The 26,916-nt window shown below is 41.7% G+C and overlaps 1 protein-coding gene across 2 annotated transcripts in view; it reads right to left on the bottom strand.

The window, feature by feature from the left end:
* Window positions 1-26,916, bottom strand: part of FGF12 (fibroblast growth factor 12) — a 382,069-nt gene that overhangs the window by 245,713 nt on the left and 109,440 nt on the right. The window contains exon 1 of one of the 2 annotated variants that reach the window (XM_021692471.1): window positions 12,700-12,898. The exons of the other annotated variant lie outside the window; for it this stretch is intronic. Within the exon in view, the coding sequence (XP_021548146.1) occupies window positions 12,700-12,898 (199 nt within the window). Of the gene's footprint in view, window positions 1-12,699; window positions 12,899-26,916 lie in introns of those variants that run through there. 2 annotated transcript variants of the gene reach the window in all.

The following is a 26,916-nucleotide window of genomic DNA, read 5'->3' as shown; positions in this document are numbered from 1 at the left end:
ATCAAATAAAAGGAAAGTGATAGTAGCTTAAAATATGAATTCCTTTTCTTGCTCAGCATGTTCACATTTGTGCAGAAACTCTGCGGAAGCCTGACTAGTATTGATGCCATGAGCACATTAGTCACCAATGGAATTCATTTTGTTTTGATCAGTTATTTCTGACCACCTACTATGGAGACAGCATTGACATGACATGGCCTTCTTCCTATAGGAACTCAGATTCCGAGGGCAGAGTCAGGTACTTATACAGTAATTACAAGACAAGACAGACTGAACTGCAGACAGCAATACAGGTACCAAGCCAAAGGAAGCCTGGGGCAGTCAGTGATTCATTCTACCCCGGAGGATCTGAAAAGATCTAGCAGGAGAGATGAGAGTTGAGCTGGGCCTCAAATAGCAGGCAGTACTCCACCAGGGTAGATAAATGAGGGGCCCTGTGGGGTTAAGTCAAAGATGGGTGTAGAGGTTAAAGTCATGCCTCATGGAAAAAACAGAAACAACAACTATAAACAAAGGAACTCGAATGGATAGATATGGCAACTATTCCATGAATGTCCGCAACGTTGGAGTTGAACAGACCACTGCATGAGGGAGGGATGAAGAAAGAAGCCTGATTGTCCAGCTTATTCATGTTGGCATTATATAAGTAAAAGAGCATGCCTTCAGTCAAGCTTTGAACCCACACAAGCATTTTTAAAAGACAGACTGTGGCTAATTTCTTTAAGTAAGGAATTACTGTTATTTTTCTTGAAATACAGACATTAAAGGAGAAACTTCTAAAAGAACACAACAAAACTACTTGGAACACAGGAATACAAATCTAGCCAGAGTTAACAAATCTTAAATTATATATTGCCCTAAAGGAAAAGAACAGGGTCTTCCTCATATTGCTGAATCCCAGGTCCAAGACCATGACAAACAGATATCATAAAGGTACCTGGCAATATAACTTGACTGTAGATATTTAAACGCAACCATCCACATTCAAATTGCATTTAAAAAGACAAAAGAAAAACAGAAACAAAAACAGGTGGACATATCTTTCTACCAGCAGTAACAATGTATGCCTGGGAGACAGTAAGACATAAGCTTATGCTGAGTTTCAGTTCTCACTGCCTTTTGTAATTGTACGACCTGACTAACCCCTTCGGGGTCTCAGTTCCCTCCTCTGTAAGGTGGGTGATTGTAATGAACTCTGATGTTTTCCAATTCAAACCTATCAAGACTTTAAGTTGTATATCCCACTAGGTAGACACCTCCCTCCCAAGGCAGATGTCACAGATACTCAACTCAAATGCAGTTGTGTAATGGCATGAGACAAAGTATTAAACAAAGTACCATTCTAACAAGAATTTTTTATCAGGATTTCAGGCATTTCTTGAATTCAAATAATGAACCAAGGTGCATGAACTTCGCTGTTCTCCAGCCCTTCCAGGTACACCCATCAGCTCCATGGAAAAAAGCTTTGGACTGAATGTGTTTGCTCAACATGAGAAAGAGAGTGGGTAGGACTATGGTTTAAGTGAAAATAAGAAGTAGGCCAAGGAACCTCTATTTTCATGTTCCCAACCAAGATGGTAGTCCCATTAGCAGAACCATAATGAATTCTACTCAAGAATCCATGTAGTAAACCAGAAAATGCAACTCAGGAACCTCAAACAAGGACATTTTGTGGAAAAACCAGGAAAAGCAACATTTCAGAGTGAGTTTCCTTGTTGGTGCTGCTTTCCTCAGCTGCAAAATGTGAAGGTAGCCCAACCAAGATGCTGCTGACTACTTTCCTGAGTAAAAGCTACAAAGGAAAATGGCCCTGGGGCCTGACAAGGAGACAGCTCAGCAAGGAGGCAAACAGGTGCCCTGTCCACCGTTCTGAAGAGAAAACAAATCTCCAGTCTCTCAGAGGAATACCCCATGAGGAAGGGACTAGAAAGGAAGCCTGGGTTTCTATCAACATGACTTCCTTTCCTAGAATTCTGGGCTTCTGGGGCATTATCACCTCATATGCCACTCACCGTTTACCTCATGGCTACACTCTCATTGCAAAATTCCACCACAGTCCTCCTTGAAACAGTAAAACATGACAACATGGTTTTAACACTCTCCATAGTGAGAAACTTGAAATGTGAGATCCTCCTTATTTTCCATCATATTTTTTTAAAGATTTTATTTATTTATTTGAGAGAGAATGAGATAGAGAGCATGAGAGGGGTGAGGGTCAGAGAGAGAGGCAGACTCCCTGCTGAGCAGGGAGCCCGACATGGGACTCGATCCCGGGACTCCAGGATCATGACCTGAGCCGAAGGCAGTCGCTTAACCAACTAAGCCACCCAGGCGCCCAATCATCATATTTTATTAATTACTCAGACACTGACAAACATTTTCTGTTCCAACCCCTTTATATGATACTGGGTGGCTGTCCTTTAAAGTCTTCTCTCCAACAGAATATCACATATGGAACGGTTATTATGTAGATGGCTCAGGTAGAGCTATTTGTCTAAAAACAGAATCTAACACTTATTCTAACCAGGTAATTTGAATATGGATCCCTACCTTTGGTAATTACTTAATTTTTGTCCCTGGTTCTTAATTATTTGAGTATTATTATCTAATTCTAGGGCACTGTGAAGGTGATCTGGGTCAATTTTGAATCCTCAAAGTTAAAACACTTAAGTCACCAGTAGCAATAAAAAAATATCTTCTGGAAATTTTTAATTTTTCTTTTTATAATAACTTATACAAGCTCATAGTTTTTCTCTCCTGAATCTTTCATATTTCATTTCAATCCCCTTTTTGACCTTAGGTTTAAAAAAAAATCTTCAACACTGCAGCACACTGGATTTAATTCCAATCCTTGAAGGAACAGAATGGGCCTAAATTGGGGTCAAAAGAAATAAAGACCAATAGCTCAGACAAAGATATGTCTGATAGCACATTATAAGTAATTAAACTATGGGATGCAGTTAAGAACATCGTAAATAGCACACTAGGAAAATAGTTTGTATAATTCCTGTGTAAATAAAAAGCAGGGAGCAGATGAGTATGTCATGTCCCCAGTCATGACTGTTTCTCCTGCAGGGAGGGGAATTATTTCATGACCTTGTAAGCTAAAAAGGCCCTTAGATGTCTTTTCATAGAGTTTCCTTGTTTTTTCAAAGAAAGAAAAAGGTCCAGGGTTGCCGGCTGGCTCAGTCGGTGCAGCATGTGACTCTTGATCTCAGGGTTGTGAGTTTGAGCCCCACATTGAGTGTACAGATTGCTTAAAAATAAAAATGTGTAAAAAAAAAGAGAATGAAAGAGAGACGAAAGAAAGAAAGGAAGGAAGGAAGGAAGGAAGGGTGGGTCTGTTTCCAGTACTGGCAGAGTGGGGAAAAAACAGACTAGGAAAAACAAACCTGAGTTGAAACCACAATCTATGTACTTCTAACTAGACTTGTGAACCTGAGGAGCCCCACCCAGGCTGGCTAGACCTCAGCATCCTTTTGTGACAACTGGAGATATTAATGAGAACCCCTCTTCCTCTGGGGCTTGCTGTAAAGGTAAGATTCATTGAGTCTGTATATCATTTACTCACTTCTTCACCAGTGACTGAGGAATTACAGTGACATGGGCAGGATGCTAGGCAATGAGAACGAGTAAGAACAGGGCACAGCTCCTATCTTTAGGAACTCAGATGCTGGTCAGAAAGAAAAAGCACACAAACAGACATTATGTGACTCAGATTTTGGATGCCATTAAACACTTGAAAGATTCAACAATAAGCAAAAAGAAAGGATCATCGTTATAATTTAGTGTACAAAGTTTCTAGGGATTATGAATATGTTCTTAAAGGCATTAATGAATAAAATAATGACTTTTTGTTTACGGGCCATAAGATATGAAATGATGGGACTGGAACAGTTGGGGGTTCTCAACCCTGGCTGCACTTCAGAATCACCTAGGAGGTTAAAAACAAGCAAACAAAACTGATGACTGATATCTGGGCCCCAGGGTAGACACAGTAAGTCAGATTTTCTGGGTGTACAGTATTAGCACATTTTAAAAATTCACAGGTGATTTCATTTTGCAGCTATGCTAAGAACTGCTGGCCTATCTCACAAAACTCGAACATTTTGTGATTGGACTACAGATCCCGTTTGTCTCGTGTCATTCTTCTCCTCTAGAAAGCCAAGTTTGGTCTTAGGCCTAAGGGCTCTCTCTACTGACCCCTGAGAAGTCATTTAAAAAGACCATAATCACTTAAACTCCAATTAAGAGACATTAACAACAGTATGATTAGAAGCAGGGAGCCAGGAGATATATAAATACCACAAATTAATCAAATGACTAACATTGGGCAGATAAAATAAGGACGACTTTACAAAGTTTGTCTTTTCAGGCTCACTTGATTATGTAAAGACCAATGAACTTGGCTTAAACGCACATGTGAAATCCATCTACGTGCCACACATATGCAAACCATATTCAGGACATATTCAGGACTGAACCAGGTTAAATGTCTGAAGGCCCACTAGCTACCAAACATTTTGTTTCAATTTTAAAAGACTAGAAAAATTACTAAGGCTTTCTACTCTCTTGCATATTTTTCTCTGTCTAAAATGTATTTGCTTATAGGATTACCCTTGCAAGGTAGTAGTTCTAGACCAATAGTGGAGTTTGAGTATTCTAATAAAACGTTTCCTTGAGAATTCGAGAATAAAGTAGACAGCCTTATACAGATGGGTAATCAGGATCTTCATCATAGTGTAAAACTATTAAACAATAAATGATAACATGACTCAAATCTTCACCTTCGCATTCTATAATGCTTTGTAGTTTGGGAATAGTATTATTTAATGCATATCAACTCTGCTTCTCCCCTAGCTCCCCTCCACCTCAGCAAAGGTACCACTCACTACTGAAGTGTTCAGCCAGGAATCATCCAGGCACCTTATTTGCTCTTGATTCAGATCTACCTATTATCAGGTTCTGCTCATCCCACCTCCCACGCCTCTTGTCATAACCACCTCAACGGCCAGAAGGTTTCAAGTCAACATAATCTATAGCTTAGACCAGTGGTTCTCAATCTTGTTGGGCTCAGGACCTTTTACACTCCTAAAAATTACTGAGTACCCCCAAAATCTTCTGTTTACGTGCTTTATATCATTTAATGCTTACCATGTTTAGAACTTACAACATGTTTCAAATATTTATTTATTAAAAACAACAATAAGCCCATTAAATATTAATAATATAGTATGTCTAAATAAAACATAACTATAATATCCAAAATTTAAAAAAACTGAAAAAGTAGTTTATAAGGCTTGCAAATCTTTTAAATGCCTGGCTTAATGAAATCACCTGGATTCTTAAAGTGCTTCTGCATTTAATCTCTTGCAATATGTTGTTGTGGTTGAAGTATATAAAGATAACCTGGCCTCACCCAGACACATGGTTGAAAAGGGAGGAAAATTTTAATAGCCTTTCCAGATGACTGTGGATATATTATATAATCTCTGGAAAACTCCACTGGACACTTGTGACAGAATGAAAAAAGTAAATAATCAGTATTAGGAAATGTTATTATGAAAATAATTTTGACCATGTGGACCCACTGAAAGGTTTTCAAGGAGCTCCCAGGGCCTCTGCACCACACTTTGAGAACTGTTGGTCCAAACTTATGCCCCAACCTCCTTATGATTCCTTAGCTCCCACTCTGGCTCTTCTGTGATCTGTTCTCTCCAAAGCCAGAGTGTCTGCTTAACTATGCAAGTCACATTATATCAGCCCCTATTTCTGACTCTTATGGATCCTAGATTAAAATAAAAAAATCCCTCACAACTCAGCCCTTGCTAGGTTTTCCAACATTACTTGTACCCCTTGTTCTCATTATTCAATCTACACTCAATTCTCTCTCACCCCAATCTTCACGAGAAAGTTCTTCTCTTCTGCATTGAACATTCTTCCATCCCTCTTTGCCGCCTTATTCTTCAGAACTCAGCTTAAATGACTCTTCCTCGGAGAAATGTTTCTTAACCAAATGCCAGAGATAATATCTTCATTTTACAAGTCAGCAAACAGAGGTTCAAAGATATTAAGAAAGTTGCCTAAAGTTCTTACAAATAATATATCCAGAATATCCAGAATTTGAATTCAGATCCCACACCAAAGTCCATGTACTTAATCACTCTACTATAACATCACTTAAACAAGTAACTAAAAAGACATGAAAAGACAAAACGAGAAAAGACAGGACAGGCAGACTAAATCCTACAGGGCTCTCCTGACCTTGGTATTAACCTCTCTACATTCGTAAATATCTGAAGCAATTGTTTATGCTGAAAGTCAAGAAAGCCTGCCCCTCTGGACCCAAGTCTCCCAGTGAGGGCTTGGGTGCCCCAAGTCACACCCCTTAACATCTCTGAGGCTCCTGGCATGCAGAAAGGTACAGCTCAGCCAGGATCCTGGGACCAGCACATAATAACCCAGCCACCAGTCTTTCTACTTCAAGTCTCCTTGCTAGAGATCCTCCCTGGGGGCTCTAGATCACACACAAAGCAAAGCAAACCTGTCATCACACCCCACATTTCCTTGAACTCTTTCTCTGATTTACCCAAAAAGAGTTTCCCAGATTCGAGTCAAATTGAGTTATTCACAGTCAGCCTTCTTAGTACAAGGTAGTAAAGATAAAGACAGATGACCTGCAGTGTGCAGAGTGGGGATCATGTGACAGCTTAGCCACTTCCTGACTCCAGGAACCTGGACAAGTCTCCCTGCCACTTTGAAGAGTAGTTTTCTTATTACAAAGATGGGGCTAACCATATCAGTGGATTGCTAAAAAGAACAAAAGGGGTAAAAGCTATGAAGAAACTCTGTAAATCCTGAAGTCATATAGTCAAGTTAATTGTTATTATTAGAAGTTATTATATATGATTCATTTACAGACATTTTGTATCTAAGCCTCCTCCTTTTTATAGATGCTTAGAAGGTGGTGTTAGCTTGAGAGCCCTTATGATATGGTGGATCTTTCTTTACACAACAGGTAAAACTCTATAATTTGATGGGTAGGCCATCAAATAGAATCCAAAATGTAGTAAATTAACTGGGTCCCCTCTGTCTAATGAGGCTGTCTTTGAGAGTCCTCATAAAATCTATAATAATTCTAGGAGGAAAAGCCAATAGCAAACACATTTTGATGAAGCACTCAAGGAAGAGAAGAGAAAAAAGTAACCATAACCACTATTAACAAATTCCCCAAACCAAATCCACACTGTAGTATCTATGCATAAATATGCTCTCACCAAGAACAGAAGCAATGTGGTGCTATACTAGGAAGGCGAGTACTTTTTCCTACATATACTTTTTTTTTTTTAAAGATTTTATTTATTTATTCATGAGAGACAGAGAGAGAGAGGCAGAGGGAGAAGCAGGCTCCCAAGGAGCAGGGAGCCCGATGTGGGACTCGATCCCAGGACCCTGGGATCATGACCTGAGCCAAAGGCAGACACTTAACCATCTGAGCCACCCAGGTGCCCCCTACATATACTTTTATGAGCCAAAGCTTTAGTTTCTAAAGATCTTCCAAAATATTCCAAATACAGAAACTGCCACATTTCCTGCAAATTGTTTTTCTAATTCTGTTCAAGAATATCAGCTTCATTAAAACTTTAAAGACTTAATTCTGAGTTATAGCTTGATGAGATCTCTGTGGGATGAAAGAAATCAAGAGATCACAGTATCTGCTATTTTAAAATGTTTTTACAATGGAAACTTAATTTGTTGATGAGAATGCTTTGCTGTAGAGAAAATAGGATTAAAACACACACAGACACATACACACACACACACACACACACACAAAATATCAGTTTAAATCCTAGGGTGGGTTTCTGAAGAGAAAAGCTTGTTTGTTTGTTTGTTTATTTTTTTTAACAGACATTAAGCCAATATCATTTAATTAGGCTGATTTTGTAGTTGACACATGAGTCAGACTTTTAAAAAAGAAAATACAATAGATGGACTCTGAGAAACAAACTGAGGTTTCTAGAGGGGAGGGGGGTGGGGGATGGGTTAACCTGGTGATGGGTATTAAAGAGGGCACGTTCTGCATGGAGCAATGGGTGTTATACACAGGCAATGAATCATGGAACACTACACCAAAAACTAATGATGTATGGTGATTAACATGACATAATAAAATTTAAAAAATGTAAAAAAAAAAAAAGTACTTGCTATAAATGTAAAGTATCACCTGTCATATGAAACTACTCTTGATCTATATATTGACCAGAAGTATTTCAATTTGTAAAAATCTAATTTATGTTCCACAGATCCCATGATTAAGCATTATTTCCCCTTCTTCATCAATTTTCTTGTTGAAGTTTCTATTTCCTGTAATGTTTCCTTCATCTAAGTAAAAGGATGTGTTTGACAGTAAAATCTTGAATGAGTGTGTTGGTAAATTCTATACATCTACCAAAAGAAGTTGGAAGGATACTGAAATATTTTGAATAACCACAAGTTTTATAACAGTAGAAATAAGGACTCAGAAAAATAAGACAAATGAAAAGCAACAAAATTTAGTAAAAGATATAATCACTTATTTGATTTATTTTACCCACTCAATGTAAATAGACTACATCATTTTTAAAAGGGAGGGGCCTAGAAAACCAAATACTTAAGTCATGAAAAATATCTAATGTTTTTTAGGCTAGGAATTTTTTCTGATTGCTGACTTTTTTTTTAATGCTTTGGTTTAAGGGAAGGAATTAAATGATATATAAAAATAATAAAAAATTAAAAATCACATAAAATACATAGATTTAGGCTTATCTCATTACTCTGTGCTTCCCAGAGGGCTCTCATTTGAAAAATGAAAGAGTGATACAGGATGACCTCCAAGGTTCACGGCCTCTCCAACATTCCGAGAGTCGACAAACTCTTTTCCTTTTCTTGATTGTGGATGCTATTCATTACTTGCAGTAACTTTTGAGTCAAAATAGAAATGCTTTGGAGTGAACAATTTGTACAGGTGTTTCTATTCAAAAGTAGAACCAATGTTGGAAATGAATGAGCTATGTAATTCACATGGATATACTAGTAACCTAGATGCAGCAAATAAAGTGGTGTCAACATGTTAGCACAATTTTTAGCAGGCCTGGCCCATACAGGTATTCCACACATGAATAATGACTCAAATAATAACACAATAATGCTCCCTTCTTTATCACAAGGTACACAAACAGAAATGTTCTAAAGGCTTTTTTATGGTTTGATGACTTCAGCCAACTTGCCAGGTCAAGGTCTCCAACATCTCATTTCCAAAGAGCTACAATCCACGCAGTGCCTAAGGGACTAACTATTCCTGCTTTCTTGCTATAATGCATGCTAGCTATAGGATGGTCATTTTGGAACCCTAATTGCCCGACTTAGCTTGTACCACCTTCTACCAGTTACCTCCTGTATTCTGCACTATTCCTGTTCTACTTAAAAAATAATAATAATAATAACAACAACAACAACAGCAGCAGCAGCAGCAGCAGCAGCAATCCCTAATGGTAAAATAAGTGCAAGATCTACAAAATTACTTCCATCCTTTAATAGAGGGCACCCAGTTTTCTTATACTACTTTTCCCAGTGTTGTGTTGCGAAGGGCACAGGCAAGATAAATCAACTGGATCTAGTTCTAGTCCCAATTGTGCCCCAGTCTAGCTACACAACCTTCTATAAACCACCAACTTGCCCTGATTCTAGGTTTTCGCATCTAAGTAAGGAGTTTGCTACACAATCCCGGGATAAGCCATCACACTGTGCTCCTGGGATAGCATTATTAAAGCATCTGACATGCACCATGACACTGGAATTGCATGATGTGAGGTCCTGCACTGTCACCTCTCATTTTTTAATTGTGCAATATCATGATTTTAAAATCTGAAACCTTTACCATGTAATTTCCGTACTCCCTCTGTGTTTATAAAGTTTCAACCTTATACATATCAGAACTTGGTGAACTAAGACAAGAAATTGAGAGACACTCAATATGTCAGCCGTGAAATCAGAAAAACAGCTGTGGCCTTTCCCATCCAATGTTTCATTTAGTTTCACTGTCTCAGCTTCATTCCCTCGGCAAGTCTGGTCAATGGAACGTGTGTCTCAATGACAGAATTTCAGAGTGGAAATTCTTTATCAGGACAAGTTATTCCATTTCACACTTTCTTACCATTTGTGACAAGTTATTCCATTTCACACTTTCTTACCATTTGTGACTCAGTTTATAGTTCATAAGGGTATGACTTAGAAGGGCAAGTGATTTCAAGAATAATTCAACAATTAAGTGAAAGTAACATCAAATGCTTATAAAACAGGTTCCCTCAAATAGCTTTTCTTTTTGGTGTTTAGCAACTTCCTCCCAATCCAGTTAAAGAATCCTCTCTGGAATTGAGATGTGGAAGGTGCTATCTCTCTATAAATAGGCTCATCCCATGCTATGTGAATCATGGTTGCTGACAGCAAATCAACAGACTAATTATTTGGCTTTGTTAGTAGTGATAATAGCACGCTAACATCTTTCTAAATCTTTTTCCGCACCCCACACTCCCATTCTTCTAAGCTAAGCTTCAGACCAAACTGAAGACCATGGTGTACAGATACATGCATGTTGGCCTTGCACTGGGCATGTCTTAACAGGGCTTGTGATCTCTCAGCCAGATTATTATTGTGAGACTTTAGCTAAATAAAAGAAGTCACCAGCCAGGATCTTCTCTGCCAAGATGTACACTAAGTAAAAGAAAAAGAGGAGCAGATTAAATAAACACTGAAGAAAACAATAAACTCAGCAATTCCCTCAAATTCTATTTTCTAATGAGATGCTAAGGAAAGGGCCACAGGAAGCAATTTCCCCTATGTGAAATTAAGCCATGCAAATTGTTCACCTCCAGATCAACTTCCACAAGGATCAGGTGAGTTCAGCTCATCCATTCACAAATATCACCCACCTATCATTTTTACTGCCTTGTTCAGAACTGAGGAGGCTGGGTAGGATCTATTCACAAACATCACTTAATTATCCCAACTGGAGTACAAGAACATACTTCAAAGGCTGAAATATAAGAGTTACATTGAATTCAGAGCCTTGAAGTTCCTTGTAGACCACATAAGCCCTCAGAGAAGATGACCCCCAAATTATCCCTGCACAACAATACAAAGGATTTTATTTTCCCCTAATATGAATTATATACTCTATAAATATAGAACCCTAGTTTTCATAGAAAGCTTCACTTTATGAAATTAATAACCTATATTAATTGTATGTAAACCAAAAGTGATTTTAGTAGGTCTCACCTTGGAATCATGATCTCTTTGTTTACTCCTGAAATTTACTATTTGATCAACATCCCAGAATAAGAGGAGTCCACTGTGAAGTGAATCATGTCATGAAAACCCATGGGAAAAATGAAAATGAGGTGGTTTCTTCATAAGACTTAATCCTAAATTTCTAAACTAATTCTGAGCTTCACTGGTCCACACTTTCCAAATGTTTTCCTCACCCCAATGACCCTAGCCCATGTTTCATTTCTGGAACCCAGAAGAACATTACAGTCAGAATTGCAAAGATGCTAACCTAAACCAGTCAACTGATCACAGAGCAAGCCTTCTTTCTAGGCCATATTTCCTTTCAGTTGACCACACCAAGAGGAGAGTATCTGCAGATTGCAAATGACCAGGCGGGCCACACCCTGAGGATCAACAAAGTCTGGTGGAAGGACAAATCTGGGCAATTCCGCTTTCATTCTCTCAAGCTGGCCTCATTTGAGCTGGGAATAAGTACCCTGGAACTCAAGATAACCACTTTCCCTTTGTAAATAAAGATCACATCCAAGACCAACCATGTGAGTTTAGGAACAAAGAAGAGAATCAACTTCAGAAAGACCTTACCAAGAAAATCTCTGATAAGTCTAAAGTTTTGGGCTTTTTTTTTTTTTCTTTTTCCACCCTCCCTTAGGCCAAACTGCAGATACTATGGTGTTTCCTTAATGTCCCAAAAGAAAGTGAGTGTGCAAAGGATGGGAGCAATAGGGCAGAAATGTTAATGAGCAGAACCCTGAGAAACCAGAATACTGGAGAAAGACAATAGGAAAAAGAAGTCTGTAAAAGGAAGAGAAGGGGCATGCGGGAAAGTGGGGAGGTGAGAACCCACTGGAATGTCTGAAAAGATGCCGTATCATGTGTTGCTGGAAGAAGAGTTAGAAAAAGAAAAAAATTAAGCTCATCTGGTGTCTACTAAGTGTCTGTGTCCAGAACTATGCTAACTGTTATGGGAGATACAGGGAAGAAGGTTTTTTATATTTGGGTCCTCAGCAGGCAGTATAAGCCCTGGAAGGATAGAAGGATGGATGAGAAACAGAGAGAGAGACTGTGAATGAGATGGTTGATGCCCCAAGGATTCTACAGGCTTTATGGGACTCGGAGCATCTATATATGTAGCTCCCATCCTAGTCAAACCATGGTTTCATCGAGATACAAAGTGTTTTCCTGAATATGGGACAAGAAGCTATTAACTGACAGAGGGTGATTGAAAGAGAGACATCTGGAAATTAAGGGAGAAGGGGGACCAGAAAGGCACCAAGGGGATCCTGGTTCCCTTCGGTGGGTGCCCCCAGGTGCTTTGCAAAAGAGGAGAGGGGTGTCAGCTCTGGGGAGCCCACCGCCTGGGCTTCTACTGACCTGGTCTCCGCCTCACTGGCCTCTTGCGGCCGCTGCAGAAGCGCACTTTGCTGAATACCCCGAGGACGTGCCTTTCGCACAGGGAGCGCCCGTCTTTGCTGGGGCTGGAGCGGCGCTTGGAGGCCGACACCCGGTCGCTGTTGGACTCCCTCGCCTGTCGCTTCTGCCGGATCAAGGAGCTGGCTATCGCCGCAGCCATAGCTGCTCAGCGCGGGCCCCAGGCCCCGGGCTCCACTGCGCCCTCGGGATCGCGCTCCACTTGGGCGAGGGCAGGACCTCGGCGGCCTGGAGGGACAGGGCAGGCGCGGGGAGGCAGTGCTAATATTTGAGGAGGCTGCAGTACCGAAAACCCGACGCCCACAAGGTTAGTCAGAGTCTGGGCAGTGGCGACAAAATGTGTGAAAATCCAGATGTAAACTTCCCCAATCGCTGGCAGCGGGGGCGGGGCGGTCCCAGGCCTTCCAGTTAACTAGATTCTTGCACCCCAAACTTGCGCCCCAAGGCGATCTGCGTCCGAGGGGCAGTGGGGAGTTTGGTCACACTGCGTTCAGAGTAGCAAGTGGAAGGGTAAGAAGGATGTCCAAAACAACAAGCTGTGCCCCCGTTGGAGAGGCACAAGCGTTGTAAGGTGTCCAAAGTATATCTACACATACATACATATAAAACCCGTTTACAAAGCAGAGTCTGGACCGAGGCGGGTAGCGTGCCCCCGGTAGAAAATACTAAAAAGTGAATAAAACGTTCCTTTAGAAAACAAGCCACCAACCGCCAGAGAGAAGGAGAGGAAGGCAGCAATTTAACTCCCTGCGGCCCGCAGTTCTGGAGATTAGGAGGTCCGTCCCGGCTGGGTGAGGTCTATGGAATGCATCGCGCCGGTTGCGGTTCTCCAGGGGCCGGCCGCCGGAGTTCTGGAATTCCGAGAGGCGCGAAGTGGGAGCGGTGAGCCCGAGCCGGGGTAGGGGCGCGGGGCGGGGGCAGCTGTTTCCAGCTGCGGTGCGCGCTACTCCCCGCCAGCAGAGCTGCGAAGAGAGCGGGAGGAGAGGGAGAGGGAGGGGGAGGGAAGGAGGGACAGGGAAGGAGGGAGGGACGGAGGGAGGGAGATCCTCGAGGGCCAAGCACCCCTCGGGGAGAAATCCGAGAGAGGCGAGCGCCGGGGATGCGCGGGGTCCCAAGAACGGGCGCTCTTGCTCTTTCTGCTCGCTTTCTGGCACAAGACGGGCACAGTTGGTGATTATTTAGGGAATCCTAAATCTGGAATGACTCAGTAGTTTAAATAAGCCCCCTCAAAAGGCTGCGATGCCGAAGGTGTCCTCTCCAGCTCGGCGCCCACACGCCTTAACTGGAGCTCCCCTCCATGGTCCGTCCGGGGCCGCCGCACCGAGCCGGTCTCCGCACAGGCTCAGAGGGAGCGAGGGAAGAGGGAAGGAGGGGGCGCCCTGGCGGGCTCGGGATCAGGTCATCGCCGCGGTGCCCGGGCCCCCCAGGCTCGCGCGGCCCGGCAGTCCGCAGCTCCCAGGCAGCAGATCAGATGGGGATTACCCGCCCGACGCGAGGCCGATCACTCGCTCCCGCGCAGCCCATCCCGGCCGAGGAAGGAAGTGACCGGCGCGCTGCGAACCCCCGCGCGTCGGCTCGGGCGGGGCGGGGGCTGGCTGCGGGCGACGTCGGCTCGAGGCGGCTGCGGCTCCGAGCTGGAGCTGCCCACCATGGTCTGGCGCCGGGAGCGCAGGCGGGGCCCCTAGGCCGTCCGGGGCGACGGCTGGAGGCTATCGAGCGTGCCCCCGGAGCCGGACGCAGACTCTAGGGTCGGGGCCAGGGAGCAGGTGCGGGCTGCCGCCAACTCGCCCAACTTGCTGCGCGGGTGGCCGCTCAGAGCCGCAGGGTAGCGGGGAGCCCCCAGCCGCCGCCCCGCCGCCTCCCCAGGCCCCGGAGGGGGCGCTCAGGGCGGAGTTCCATTCATGGGCAGAGGTTCTGGGCGCGCGGAGCCTCACTGGCTCCCGGGCGCCGCCGCCGCCGCCGCCCAGCCGGCTTGCTCCGCTGGAGCGCTAGCTCCGCAGGAAACTCTAGGCGGGGACCACAGCCGCGGAGACGGAGGGTGGGACGAATGAATAGCTGGCGGCCGCCGGAGTACCTCTGGCACTGCTCGCCCACCCCCCCCAAGGGCTTGAGAGCTCCCAGGTGGGGCCGGGCCGGGGCTCGGGCTCCCGGAGCGCAGGGAAGCGCGGCGCGCTCGGGTCCTCCTCCCCTCCCAGGCACCCGCTGCTCCCAGACTCTCTTCTCCCTCCCTCCCTCCCGTCACCCCTCTCCCCCTTCTCTGTCTTCTGTCTCTCCCCTTTTCTCCTCTCTACGCAATCCTACGTGATTGAGGTTTGGATGAGAAATTCTCAGAGGCAGAGTGAAGGAACTGCAGCTCGGGTCTGTTTTGTCCCATCGCTCCCCCAAGAGAAAACACAACCACCGGCCGATTAAAGGACCCTGAGTGCACAAAGGGGTTAGGAGAGGAGGAGCTGAGGAAAAGCAGTCCGCGCTCTCTCCCACAAGCTGGAGCACACAGAATTCTCTGTTTAGGAAGGTAGGCAGTGGACGCTAGAGAAAGTAACAATGGCCTTTTGGGCCTCATGTTGAGCCCCACCTTCAGCTCATTTTGTAACAGGATGAAGTGCTTCTGCATCCTTGAAACCCAGTTTTCTTGGTTCTATCCAAAAAGCTGCAAAGCAGGTTCTATCCTTAAAATGAGGGATCAAATGAGCACCCTGCACAAGGAGGAGAGTGCAGGAGGGGTGAGAGAGTGACTGTGGCCAAGGGCAGTCAACAACCAGCTCTGGAGTGCAGTCAGGTCTCCAGGATGCTTGTGATGACAGATAGATGTTACAGGAAACTCAGCAGAGAAGATATTGTCACCCAAGTTGAAATGCAGCATGAAAGATTTTGGAAACGTAAAGGAGTAATCACCTTCCATTTGTGCTAAGGTGTGGATGTGGCTATTAGTTACACTTATAATCTTCAGATAGCCCTAATCCTGACCCTTCAGTCTCTCCACTAAGCATCAAAGGTAGTGCCAGAAGATTAAATGGATGATTTCCAGCAGAAACACGAATATGTTCAAAACATCCTAATAGAGGGCAAGGAACACGCAGGCCCGGAAGCTACTGAAAATGGATAGGGGACCCCGAAGAGAGGTCACAGGAACTCTCTAGATGTGGGCACAAACCTAGCAGAAATTCACTTAGGTAATGAGAAGGACTGATGATTGAGGGCCTCAGAGCACTGTGTCAAACAACCTACAGTGTCTGGGGGCCTGGATATTTCATGGTGCTGCTGGACATACACAGGCAGATGGGGGTTTATGAGGCCAACAGCTAGGAGGAGGACAGAATCAGCAAGGCACCCGGAGAGGGGGGAATCCCAACTGTCCACACAGAACACAATCCCCTGCAGCAGTTCAATGTGACTGAATAAGGACAGTGGACTTGGGATTCTAACCATACAGAACAAGAGAGGTGAAAAAGACACACACGCACACGCACACACACACGCGCGCGCACACACACACACACACACACACACCTCTTCTCCAAAAGTGAAGCTGAATACATTTTCGAAAATGCATCCCCATAGGGCTAGAGGAATTACTTAAAATCAATTGGTAACACTGTCAATTAGGGAAATGTTCACATTTCATCAATAAAATCAATTTCCTTCCTTGGCTACCAGAAGACTTGTCTCATTCTTGAGGAAGGCAGACACAGATAGTACTGGCTGGCTTTGGGGGCTCCTGGCCTCCTACAGTTCAACACCCTAAAAGAAAAAGGTCAGCTAAGGTGAGGAATACAGGGAGATGGGAAAGCGAGGGGTGTGTAGGGAGGCCTGAGGAAATCATTGCTAAACTTGGGGTTTCTTATCCTCAAAATGGGAATAATCATTCCCATCTACCTCGCAGAACTAAATATGTATGTGCAAGCATTTTGAAAACTGGAAAATGCCAAATGAGTGAAAGAGATGATGACTGTTTATTTTTTTAAAGAAAATGCATGATACTCTTCTGAGATGCTTTTTTTAAATGCAGATTCCTGATGGTTTCTCAGAACAAGAAGCAGAAGTCTCTGAGAAGAGGCCAGGAATTTGCGTTTTTAACAAGGTTTTCGTGTGTCAAAGCTTGAGAGTTTTATTCATAGACACACACACACACACATACACACACAATGTAGGTAATACTAGAAGAAGAAATCAACTCAGACTCTCCAAATCTAGCACTTCCATGGGATTGCAGTCCTGGTGTTCCTACCACCATCCCAAAAGAAAAGCCTGGGAAGAGGATGTGTGTTCTCTAATCTCTGAGTGTGTTGGGTTCTTCTGTAGGTTTATGGGAAATGAAGATGTTTTGATGCAGAAGGTAACCAATGTAGTGGCACAGATGGAAGAGGGTAGATGGGGCAGGAGATGAAAATGCAGACGACACTTGTTTGAAGTTCTCCTCTCTGTCTTGACATGCCAACATCAAGTCAGGCATTTAAGGAACAAAATCAAAACAACAAATGGGAGCTTTCTGAGAGTGACACTATTCTTGTCTTTAGATCTCTATTAAAAGAACAGTGTTTCCAATTCGATTAGACAACAGAGACTACTCATCTTCTTACACTCCTGCAGCTGTTGTCAGAGGGCTTGTTTAGCTACTTAGCCCTGTAAGTCATCCTCAGCATCCTTTACTTTATTGACTCCGTCTCCCCAATGAGAGGAAGATGTAAGTCTCGAGACCTTTGAGAAGTTATCTAGGATCCATGCACACAGCTGTTTAGTTCTGAAGCAATGTTTAAGTTAGCTTTTTGATATCCAGAAATTCATAACTTTCCTACCAGGCCACTAAATGTCAGAAATCTTCTCCACAGTTACAAGGACATTTCAGCATCCTTGCATTTGGGCGTCAGGAATGAGATTAAATCAGCCTACTGATGATTTAGGTAAAACAACCTGGTTTTTTTAAGGGCAGTATCTCAGAGATAACAATACCTTGATTTTTATGCCATCTTTCTTTTTTTAAGATTTTATTTATTTATTTGAGAGAGAGAGACACAGCGAGAGACGGAACACAAACAGGGGAAGTGGGAGAGGGAGAAACAGGCTTCCCACAGAGCAAGGAGCCCCCGATGCAGGGCTCCATCCCAGGACCCCGGGATCATGACCTGAGTCAAAGGCAGACACCCAACTGACTGAGCCACCCAGGTGCCCCACCATTTTTTTTGAACAACTTGCAATTTTTCCTTTACAGTTCTGAAGACATCATGGGTGGAAGCAGTTTTAACTACTTTGGAGAAAGTTGCCAGATACACATTGAAAGGATAATTATGGAGTTGTATTTATATTTCTGACCTCCACTCAAGCAAATAAAACATGAACAGTCTTCATCATGCCCATATGTTAAAAGGAAAAAAAACACACAGAATGTTAAATAGTCTTTCCCTTATTCACATACCAAGCCTTCTAACTCCCACATCAAACTCTCAGGACCACTGTAGTCATTCACTTGAAACCTTAAATTGAGCACAGAGTACCTCCAAGGCTCTGGTTCGGTTACCAAGGGGAACTTGATACACCCTCTACATTCTTCCTGCCCTCAACGAGCTTACAGAACATGCCATTATGATCTTATTTGACTCTTAATCACCCACTAGCTGTATGCTACTGGACAAGTTATTTAATCTGTCTAAGCCACATTCGCAAGACAGGTCAGTGATCATGACACTAGCAGTACCTATTGAACTGGCCTGCTGCAAGGCTCAAAGAAGATGTGATAATAATGTAAACTATTAGAATGAGCATGCTGTTATTAAAATATCCATTTAAATCAAGTCCCTGCTATAAAACCCAGACATCCCAAAACAGGAAAACATACCTTGTGATTCATACACATCATCATTCACTCGTGGACCTGAGGTATTTAATGAAGGCTGAATCTACTTGAAATGAATGATTAACCTTGACATTGTATTGGCAAACAAAATTTTCATTAGTGGAATATTGTCAATGTCCTTCCCTGTTAGGAACACAAAGGAGTGTAGCTCTGCTCATAGACATCATTCTGCTCTGAGATCAGGCCCCTGACTCAAAGCTTGGTGAATATGAGCTCACTGGGCTCTGACACAGCAAGCTTGACAGGCAGAAGAACTTTTCTCCATGAATTTTATCCCATGCAGCAGCGGTACTTCCATTTGCTTTTGCTTTTCTCTGCCAGATTTTTGGTGAAAATAGGTTGGCAAAAGCAATATAAACAATTACTTTCTAATAATTTGTGAATTCCTTTACACAACAAATTTATTTGTGGTTCTTTATCTAAGAGTTCAACAACTGAATTGTTATATGTTATATGTTTGTCTGGTTTTAGTCATTTCTCAAAATAGGAAAGACAATAGATTTAATTCTTCTTTGTGACACAGATCAGGGGTGGTATCCTTGTTGCCCAAGTAGAGAAATTATCAATGTTTCGAAGAATGTCTGTTTTGATAAGAAATATAAGATACAACAAATGTGAGCCAATGCCAAGCAACCTGCAGTTCTAAGTGCACTGCAATTACGGACACATTGAATCCTTGTAACAACACTATGAGGTAGGTTCTGTTATTATCCTCATTTTATAAATGAAGAAACTGGGGCACAAAGAGGTTCCATTGCTTAATCAAGGTCACCCAGTTAAGAATTGGTAGAGTTCAAATGTAACCCACGGAATCTATTTCCAGAGCTTCCCTTTAATCCTCTGTGTTACACTGTATGTCAATAAAAACATGATACCATGCACAATTATTTTTTTTTAAAGATTTTATTTATTTATTCATGAGAGACAGAGAGAGAGAGAGGCAGAGGGAGAAGCAGGCTCCCAAGGAGCAGAGAGCCCGATGCGGGACTCGATCCCAGACCCTGGGATCATGACCTGAGCCGAAGGCAGACGCCTAACCATCTGAGCCACCCAGGCGCCCCGATACCATGCACAATTATAATCATGTAATAAAACTGATAAAATAAGAAAGCAAATGTCACTTGCAATTACATAGTCTTTTACTGCTTAGAAATAATCCTCCCATGTATTAGCTCAATGAGACTCCCAACAACCTTGAGAGGAAAGTTAAGGGAACAATAATAACCCAATTTTACAGACAAACTAAGACTCCAATAAGAGATGACATCCACCAAGGTCACACAACAGATGAGTGAAGATCTAGGAGTTTAATCCAGGCCTTCTGATCTCAAGGTCTCTCATATCCTAACTAAGATCACAGAGAAAAAATGGGAATGTTAAATTGCCTTTCATCCACTAACCTCTAGTACTCGCTAGCAGGGCTTCACATCTGGTAAATGACCTTGAAGAGATCACTCGGTATTGGAAGGGAAGGGACCCAAGTGTCCCAAGTCTTCTTCTGCAGCTTGTACTTCTCTCTGGGCCCCAGAGTTAAGGGGGCGGCATTCCCACCCTTGGCCATGAGAGGATACCCTTTGGTTCTGAGAGTTTTGGCCTCCTCTTTTGTTCAGTAATTCAAGTTGAGCTTCATAAGAAAACTATAGGGAAACTAAATCAAAACAGGAATTAGAAAAATTTATGAGATGATACATTTACATTTCTTCCATTTCTGTTCCTAAAAAGTAGACATTAGTTTGGCTTGAACCTCATAGTTGGCACTTGGTTATTTTCCTTCCCAGCTGGACTGGAGATGTTAGAAAGCCTGTCTCCACTGACTCACCATCATTTTAGCCCCTTTCTAATTTCCACTGTCACTGATCTAGTGATACCTCTTCCTTCTAGAAGGGAAATGTAGCTGGAAGATCCCCATGAGAATAAAAAAACCCATAAGGACAGGGAGATTGTCTATCTTGCTTATTTTCCTACCTCCAGTGCCTGAAATAGCATTTAGTATATAACAGGTGCTCAACAAATTCTTGAATAAATTAATCAATGAAATAATCCATCCATCTATCCATTTTAAGTTAAAAATGAAACATTTATTCTTATATCAAAAAACAAACTCAGGTAAATCAGGGGTAGCTTCCATATCTCCAAGTTGATCATTTTGCTTTATCAAAACCCTTTAAAGTTATCTGCCTAAATTTAATCCATCTGTTAAAATCTGATAGCCTGAGAGGGGACACAGTACCTAGGTTTCTGCCCTGAGCAGCCCCATCCTACATATTTATGTCTATAGTCTTAGTTCTGATCTCTTTCTCTCAATCCCTCTCTTTCAATCTCTCTCTCTCTCTCTCTGTGTCTCACACACATACATACACACATATACACTCACTTTCACAGAAGAGAAGGAATATAATAAGGAAAAGACAGACTATAGACATCAGATAAAATAAGTAGTCAATTTTTAAACTCTCAAAATATGATCAAAATGACCTTAAAATGGCTTGACAATCCTAACATCCATGCTGTCAGCCATCTTTACTGAGCTGCTTTCTCCATGGACAATTCCTAGTTGCTCTCATTTCTAATTTTAGATCCCAAATTTTCAGGGACTGGATCTTGTTGAAATAGCAGTCTCTTACAGCACCCAGCACATGACTGACACTCAAACTGTACTATTAAAATTGTAACAAATTCATATTTTTGTCCACTGTGTGCACTAAACACTGGGTGCTATGAAAATAACAATTAATGAAAGATCCCACTGATCCTGTACTCATAGGTATTTGATATTGAGTATGGTTCTATTGGAAATAACTGAAATATACAAACTGGTTAGGGAAAACTATCAGGGGATCAAATGGGAGTTTGGACAAGTTGACCAGCAAGGTCATTTCTGGTCCTAAATTTTTAGAATTCTCTAAAAATAAAATGTAAAGCAGAAAGAGTATATAATTTAGAGTAAATAATTTGTTCTTGCATAAAGAGTAAATTTTTCCTGAGCCTAGGTTTATTTGCCTGTAAAATGACTACTATGTAAAACCCAGATTAATTAAAATAATATATTGGGGGGAAAAGCACTAATTTTAAAACAAAGAAAAGTATGAATGAGTGAATGAATAAATGAGTGAGTAAATGGATGAGTCGATGAGTAGATGGATGGATGAAATACAGCACCTTTCCTTTTTAAAAAATTTTATTTATTTATTAACTTATTTATTTGAGAGAGCATGTATGTGTGAGAGAGCACAACTGGGGGGAGGGGCAAAAGGAGGGGGAGAAGCAGACTCCCCGCTGAGCAGGGAGCTGGACATGACGTGGGGCTCAATCCCAGGACCCTGAAATGGGGCTCAATCCCAGGAACCTGAAATCATTACCTGAGCCGAAGGCAGATGCTTTAACCGACTGAGCCACCCAGGCACCCCAAAATACAGCACCTTTCATCTAAAAATCTCTAAATTCACATTTTAGGATAAGCAAATTGCTCAAAACAGAAGTAAAAAATATTTAGAAAGTTTGCTTTTAGAATACTGGGGAGGCAAACAGAAAATGTTCAAGAATTCCAGAGTAGTAAATGAAAACATTTAGTAAAATTCTCATTTACTTAAAATAGTTTTCACGTAAAACTATAATCCCCTGTGCCTAATTCTGCCCACTAATCCAGCATATGCAACATGAAATCAAGGAGACATTGGTGTAGATGACTGTGTGCTTATGAAATATAAGCCAGAATACATAGATAAACTGATAGGTAGGTAGATAGATAGATAGATAGATAGATAGATAGATAGATAGATATGCATTTCAGTGTTCAGCTACCAAGAAAGGGATAAGATTATTGCATAAAGATGATTTTTTAAACAATATTTAAAACAAGGGGTGCCTGGGTGGCTCAGTTGGTTAAGCATCCGATTCTTGATGTTGGCTCAGGTCATGATCTCAGGGTCATGAGATTGAGCCCTGCATCAGGCTCTGCACTGCTATGGAGCCTGCTTAAGATTCTCTCTCTCCCTCTCTAAAAACAAACAAACAAACAAACAAACACAGTATTTAAAACAAGAAGGAGTAATAGTATCTTTGTAGTGTTTGGAATAGGATACTAGTATTTAAATTTATTTTTTTATTTTTTTTAAAGATTTTATTTATTTATTCATGAGAGATAGAGAGAGAGAGGCAGAGGCAGAGGGAGAAGCAGGCTCCCCGCGGAACAAGGAGCCCGATGCGGAACTCGATCCCAGGACCCTGGGATCATGACCTGAGCTGAAGGCAGACGCTTAACCGACTGAGCCACCCAGGCGTCCCTAGTATTTAAATTTACAGTGTTAGCTAGAAGAGAGCTCATGAAGTCATCAGCCTATTCTAGATAATATATAAATATGGTAATCAGCTAGAGACCATAGGAAGAGACTTCTTTAAAAGTAAGCTAGGAAATTGTCTCTTGCTGGTTGAATATGCTAAGAACACAGCAAGGGAGAAGAGATTCCATTCCTTCCTCCTCATTTTGACAGTTCTTCCTCTCGTCTCTAAAAGTGGACAAGACAAGGAAATAGCCATGGGGCTGGCCTTTAAAAGATAAGTAACCAGAAGCATTTATTATCTGCTGAGGACAAAAGTCAGGGAAAGAATGTCAACTTCATGCTAAAATAACTGGACTTCATTATTAAAAAGCATTCTAAGTACGATCAATTTATAAAATTAGAAATAGAATTTGGGAGAAAGAATCATGACTTACATTTTCTGTTCTTGTAAGGATCTAGTACTTTGACTAGAGCAGTCAAATGTGTACTGAATTACTTTTAACTTGAAAGTAATAAACATTCAGGATAAGTAAGAGTAGTCTCAAATTTTACCTTAAAGAAAACCTTAGGCATATCTTTATTAACAGTAGTTCACCTTGAGTCCCTGATAGCATCATTTAAGTAGTAGCTATAAAAGAAAAGAAACAAATGTCTGATAACTATAGTAGAAAACACCCAGTCTTAATCTGGGAATGTGTTCCCCTTATACCCTTTGTACATCGAGCACAGACACTGAACTACTATTTTCTGATAATGCTACCTTGATAAAATCCTAGGGTAAACCCACGCCACTCTCCTGAGGGGCAGGGTTATTCTCTAAAGCGAGTAGAAAATCAGTTTCAGGGATCAGATAAAAGAGATCTAGGCATGAGAAGTTACATTTAAAGCTCCAAGAAGAAGGTATGCCTTTCTTTCTTGTCACTGGATTTTGAGCAATCCATCCTGGCCTATGGTTGTTCTGATTGTCAAGGGAAGATATGCTCTACCAAAGAGAATCAGGCCAGAAACTAAACAGGAAAACAATCTCATAGGTGCACCTAAGACACTAGTCTGGAGATGTGGACTCTGGAGAGTGAATCATATCAAGTTATCTAGAGGTTAGTTGCAAATTACTCTCCATGTTGTGATTTCCTCTGTTACACACTGTCCTTCAATATTAACGCCTATTTTCATTTCAGTCAAGCAACCATTGGGTGTTCCTTACAGAGCCCTTATTAATTTCAGACAAATCTTATGCCTTTTAGTTTGAACCATGCAAAAACATCAACTGAAAACTATGTTCAAAGAATAGGTTAAAAGTATTTGAAGGAAAGGAAGAACAGGGTAGGAAAGAGAAGGGAAACTAAAATTTATCAGGCACCTGCAATGCACCAGGCACAGTGCTGGGCTCTCTACAGGTTATATTACCTAATCCCCATGATAATCCTGTAAGGCCAACATTATTATCCACATGTACAAAGAGAAAAGTGAAGGTCAGAAAGGTTAATCAATTGTCTGAAGAATGGGTCCAGTCAAGAATTCAAATCTAGTTTATCGGACTCCATATCTGAGGCTTTCTTAATGACTGTCTTTAGGTGATGAATCCACAATATGAATTAATAAGGGGACCATTTATATTCTTAAAATGTTAAAAAAGTTAAGATAACCATGAATTAAGGCCACTCAGAATCTAAGTCAGAGGCATCCAGACTATTTGTTTCCTGATACTCATGGCCTCATTTGAAGCACTAGTTTAATAACTAGAGCCACGGAAAGAAAAATTGGAGAAAGTGATAGCTATCTTCAAGTGTCTAAAAAAGTGCTTCTTGAAAAAAAGGAAGAGGTATCCTGTGTATCCAGAGGCAAACTTGGATTCAGTTAAGCAGTGTATATAAGAAAGTGTAGACCAGGCGCCTGGGTGGCTCAGTCGTTAAGCGTCTGCCTTCAGCTCAGGTCATGATCCCAGGGTTCTGGGATTGAGTCCCGCATCAGGCTCCCTGCTCAGCGGGGAGCCTGCTTCTCCCTCTCCCTCTACCCCTGCTTGTGTCCCCTCTCTCGCTGTGTCTCTCTCTGTCAAATAAATAAAATCTTTTTAAAAAAAAAGTGTAGACCAACAATGAAATAGATGGCTTCACAAAATGGGGAAGTGAGCTTCCCATCATCAGGGACATTCAAATAAGAGCAATACCACAGGAGGAGGGTTCCAAGAGCTGAGATGCATATTCTATAAAACGGTTACAGTCAGCATTGCTGGGGTGGAGAACGAATCAAAATGACTTTAGGCTGTATCTAAGGCAATACTTGGCAAACGTTTCTTTTAAGAAAGTAAAAAGATAAGGATGAATGAATGATGAAACTGATTGCTAGTGAAAAAAAATGACGGTAGAGTGGAGCAAGATACAAGATTCAAGGAGACAGTCAAGGAAAGCATATCAAGACAACCGTGTGAAGAAAGCATGGGGCTAACAGTTATTTTATATGGTATATTAATATGGCATAGCTGAATAAGGGGGTTGCATCTTAAAAGTTGAGCAGTTAAATGATCATGTTCCTATGGGGTATAGTGTTCTAGAGTAAGGAAAAGAAAACATGAACCTATTCAAATGTAAGTGAGGAAAGTTCCCCAGGAAAGGCCAGCGTCAATAGCCCCTAAGGTGTTAGTCAAAACTATCATGAATTCTGTGGAAGATAGTCACTGGCCCTTATGGATTCCTGTGTAGGAAAGATCCCATTTGAGGTAAGAGACTTTAAAGTAACCAAAAGCCAACAGCTTAAAGGTGAACAGAGAACCAAAGGGAAATGATTAGGAGGGCAAAGGAGAGTATTAGGAACTCTATGAAGGTTCCCTGCATATAAGGTCTTTTGTAGGCCAACTGTCAGGGTCGTAAAATGGAGAATATGGAAAGCAAATAGTTATTGGCCCCCAGTTGCAATTGCCTGCTACAAGATCTACCATTTCTACTATCAGTAATCATAGAGAAATCTGGAGATTCAATTTATGGTAGAAAGAAGGACATATTTAAATCTATGTACACATTCACAGCTTTTAATATAGTATCTTTGATTTCATTTTTTAGAAAGAAAAAGGAGAATCACAACTCCGGAAAACTCAAAACCAATTTGAGAAAACTTAGTATAAACTGAGAAAAATACTTACAAAATGATTTCTCAAGTCAATGTTCCAAAACACAAGAAGGAAGAAGGAGAGATTGTAGTAGATGGTGGATCGACAGTTGTCATATTTATGAAGTCAGGGATTTGGAAGGGCAACCATCTTGTTGTCTGATTGGCAATTTTTAACTTACTGTACACACAGTATTATCTTCAAAACTGGAGAGTAAGCACATGTCCCGCTGGGTGATATTTTTGAGAAGAAAACTGCGTGACCATAGAAAGGTCATTTAACCTCTGTTTATCAGTTTACTCCTCCATGAGAAATTTTAAAAAGAATAACAGATGATCTTTATGTTTTGAGCCTCCCAATGGAAAGTTACTTTTGGAAGGGTCCTGGAACCAGGGGTGACATTCAATTTTAGGGATTCTGAACAACAAGAAAAGTAGCATATAACCTAAAGTGCCCAGGTATTTTCAACGTGATCACTTACTTAAAAAAGAAAGGACACTAGTAACCGTAGCAAAGACTGTCATGAGGATAAATGACCCCAATACCAATGACACTCTCTGAAGCAGCTGAAGTCTCCCAATTTTGGTTCAGACTTGTCCCTCTATCTCTGAGTGGGTAGATGTGGAGGAGGAATGACGAGGTGCTCTGGTGTTTGGGAGGATGGCACAAAACAAAATAGAGCTATTCCCATCATAGCTGGACTTCGGAGGTTGTTTGTTTTTTTCCTTCCTGTGTGTTGTATCTTTATAGATCAGGAAATTTTAGATGACTCTTAATAAGCAGCTTTGTAATAATTCAGATCAAAGAAAGAGATAATTCTATAGTGAGGAGAGTCAACAGAAGCAATATGTTCTAATAGGCTTACACCTAGCCTGACTTGAAATCTCATTCTCATGCTATTTACTCAATATGGAACCTTGGACAAA

The sequence above is a fragment of the Neomonachus schauinslandi genome, chromosome 1 (genome assembly GCF_002201575.2).
Source record: "Neomonachus schauinslandi chromosome 1, ASM220157v2, whole genome shotgun sequence".
In the NCBI taxonomy this organism is placed as follows: domain Eukaryota; kingdom Metazoa; phylum Chordata; class Mammalia; order Carnivora; family Phocidae; genus Neomonachus; species Neomonachus schauinslandi.
The sequence above is the reverse complement of the archived record's forward strand: the minus strand, read 5'-3'. Positions and strand labels throughout refer to the sequence as shown.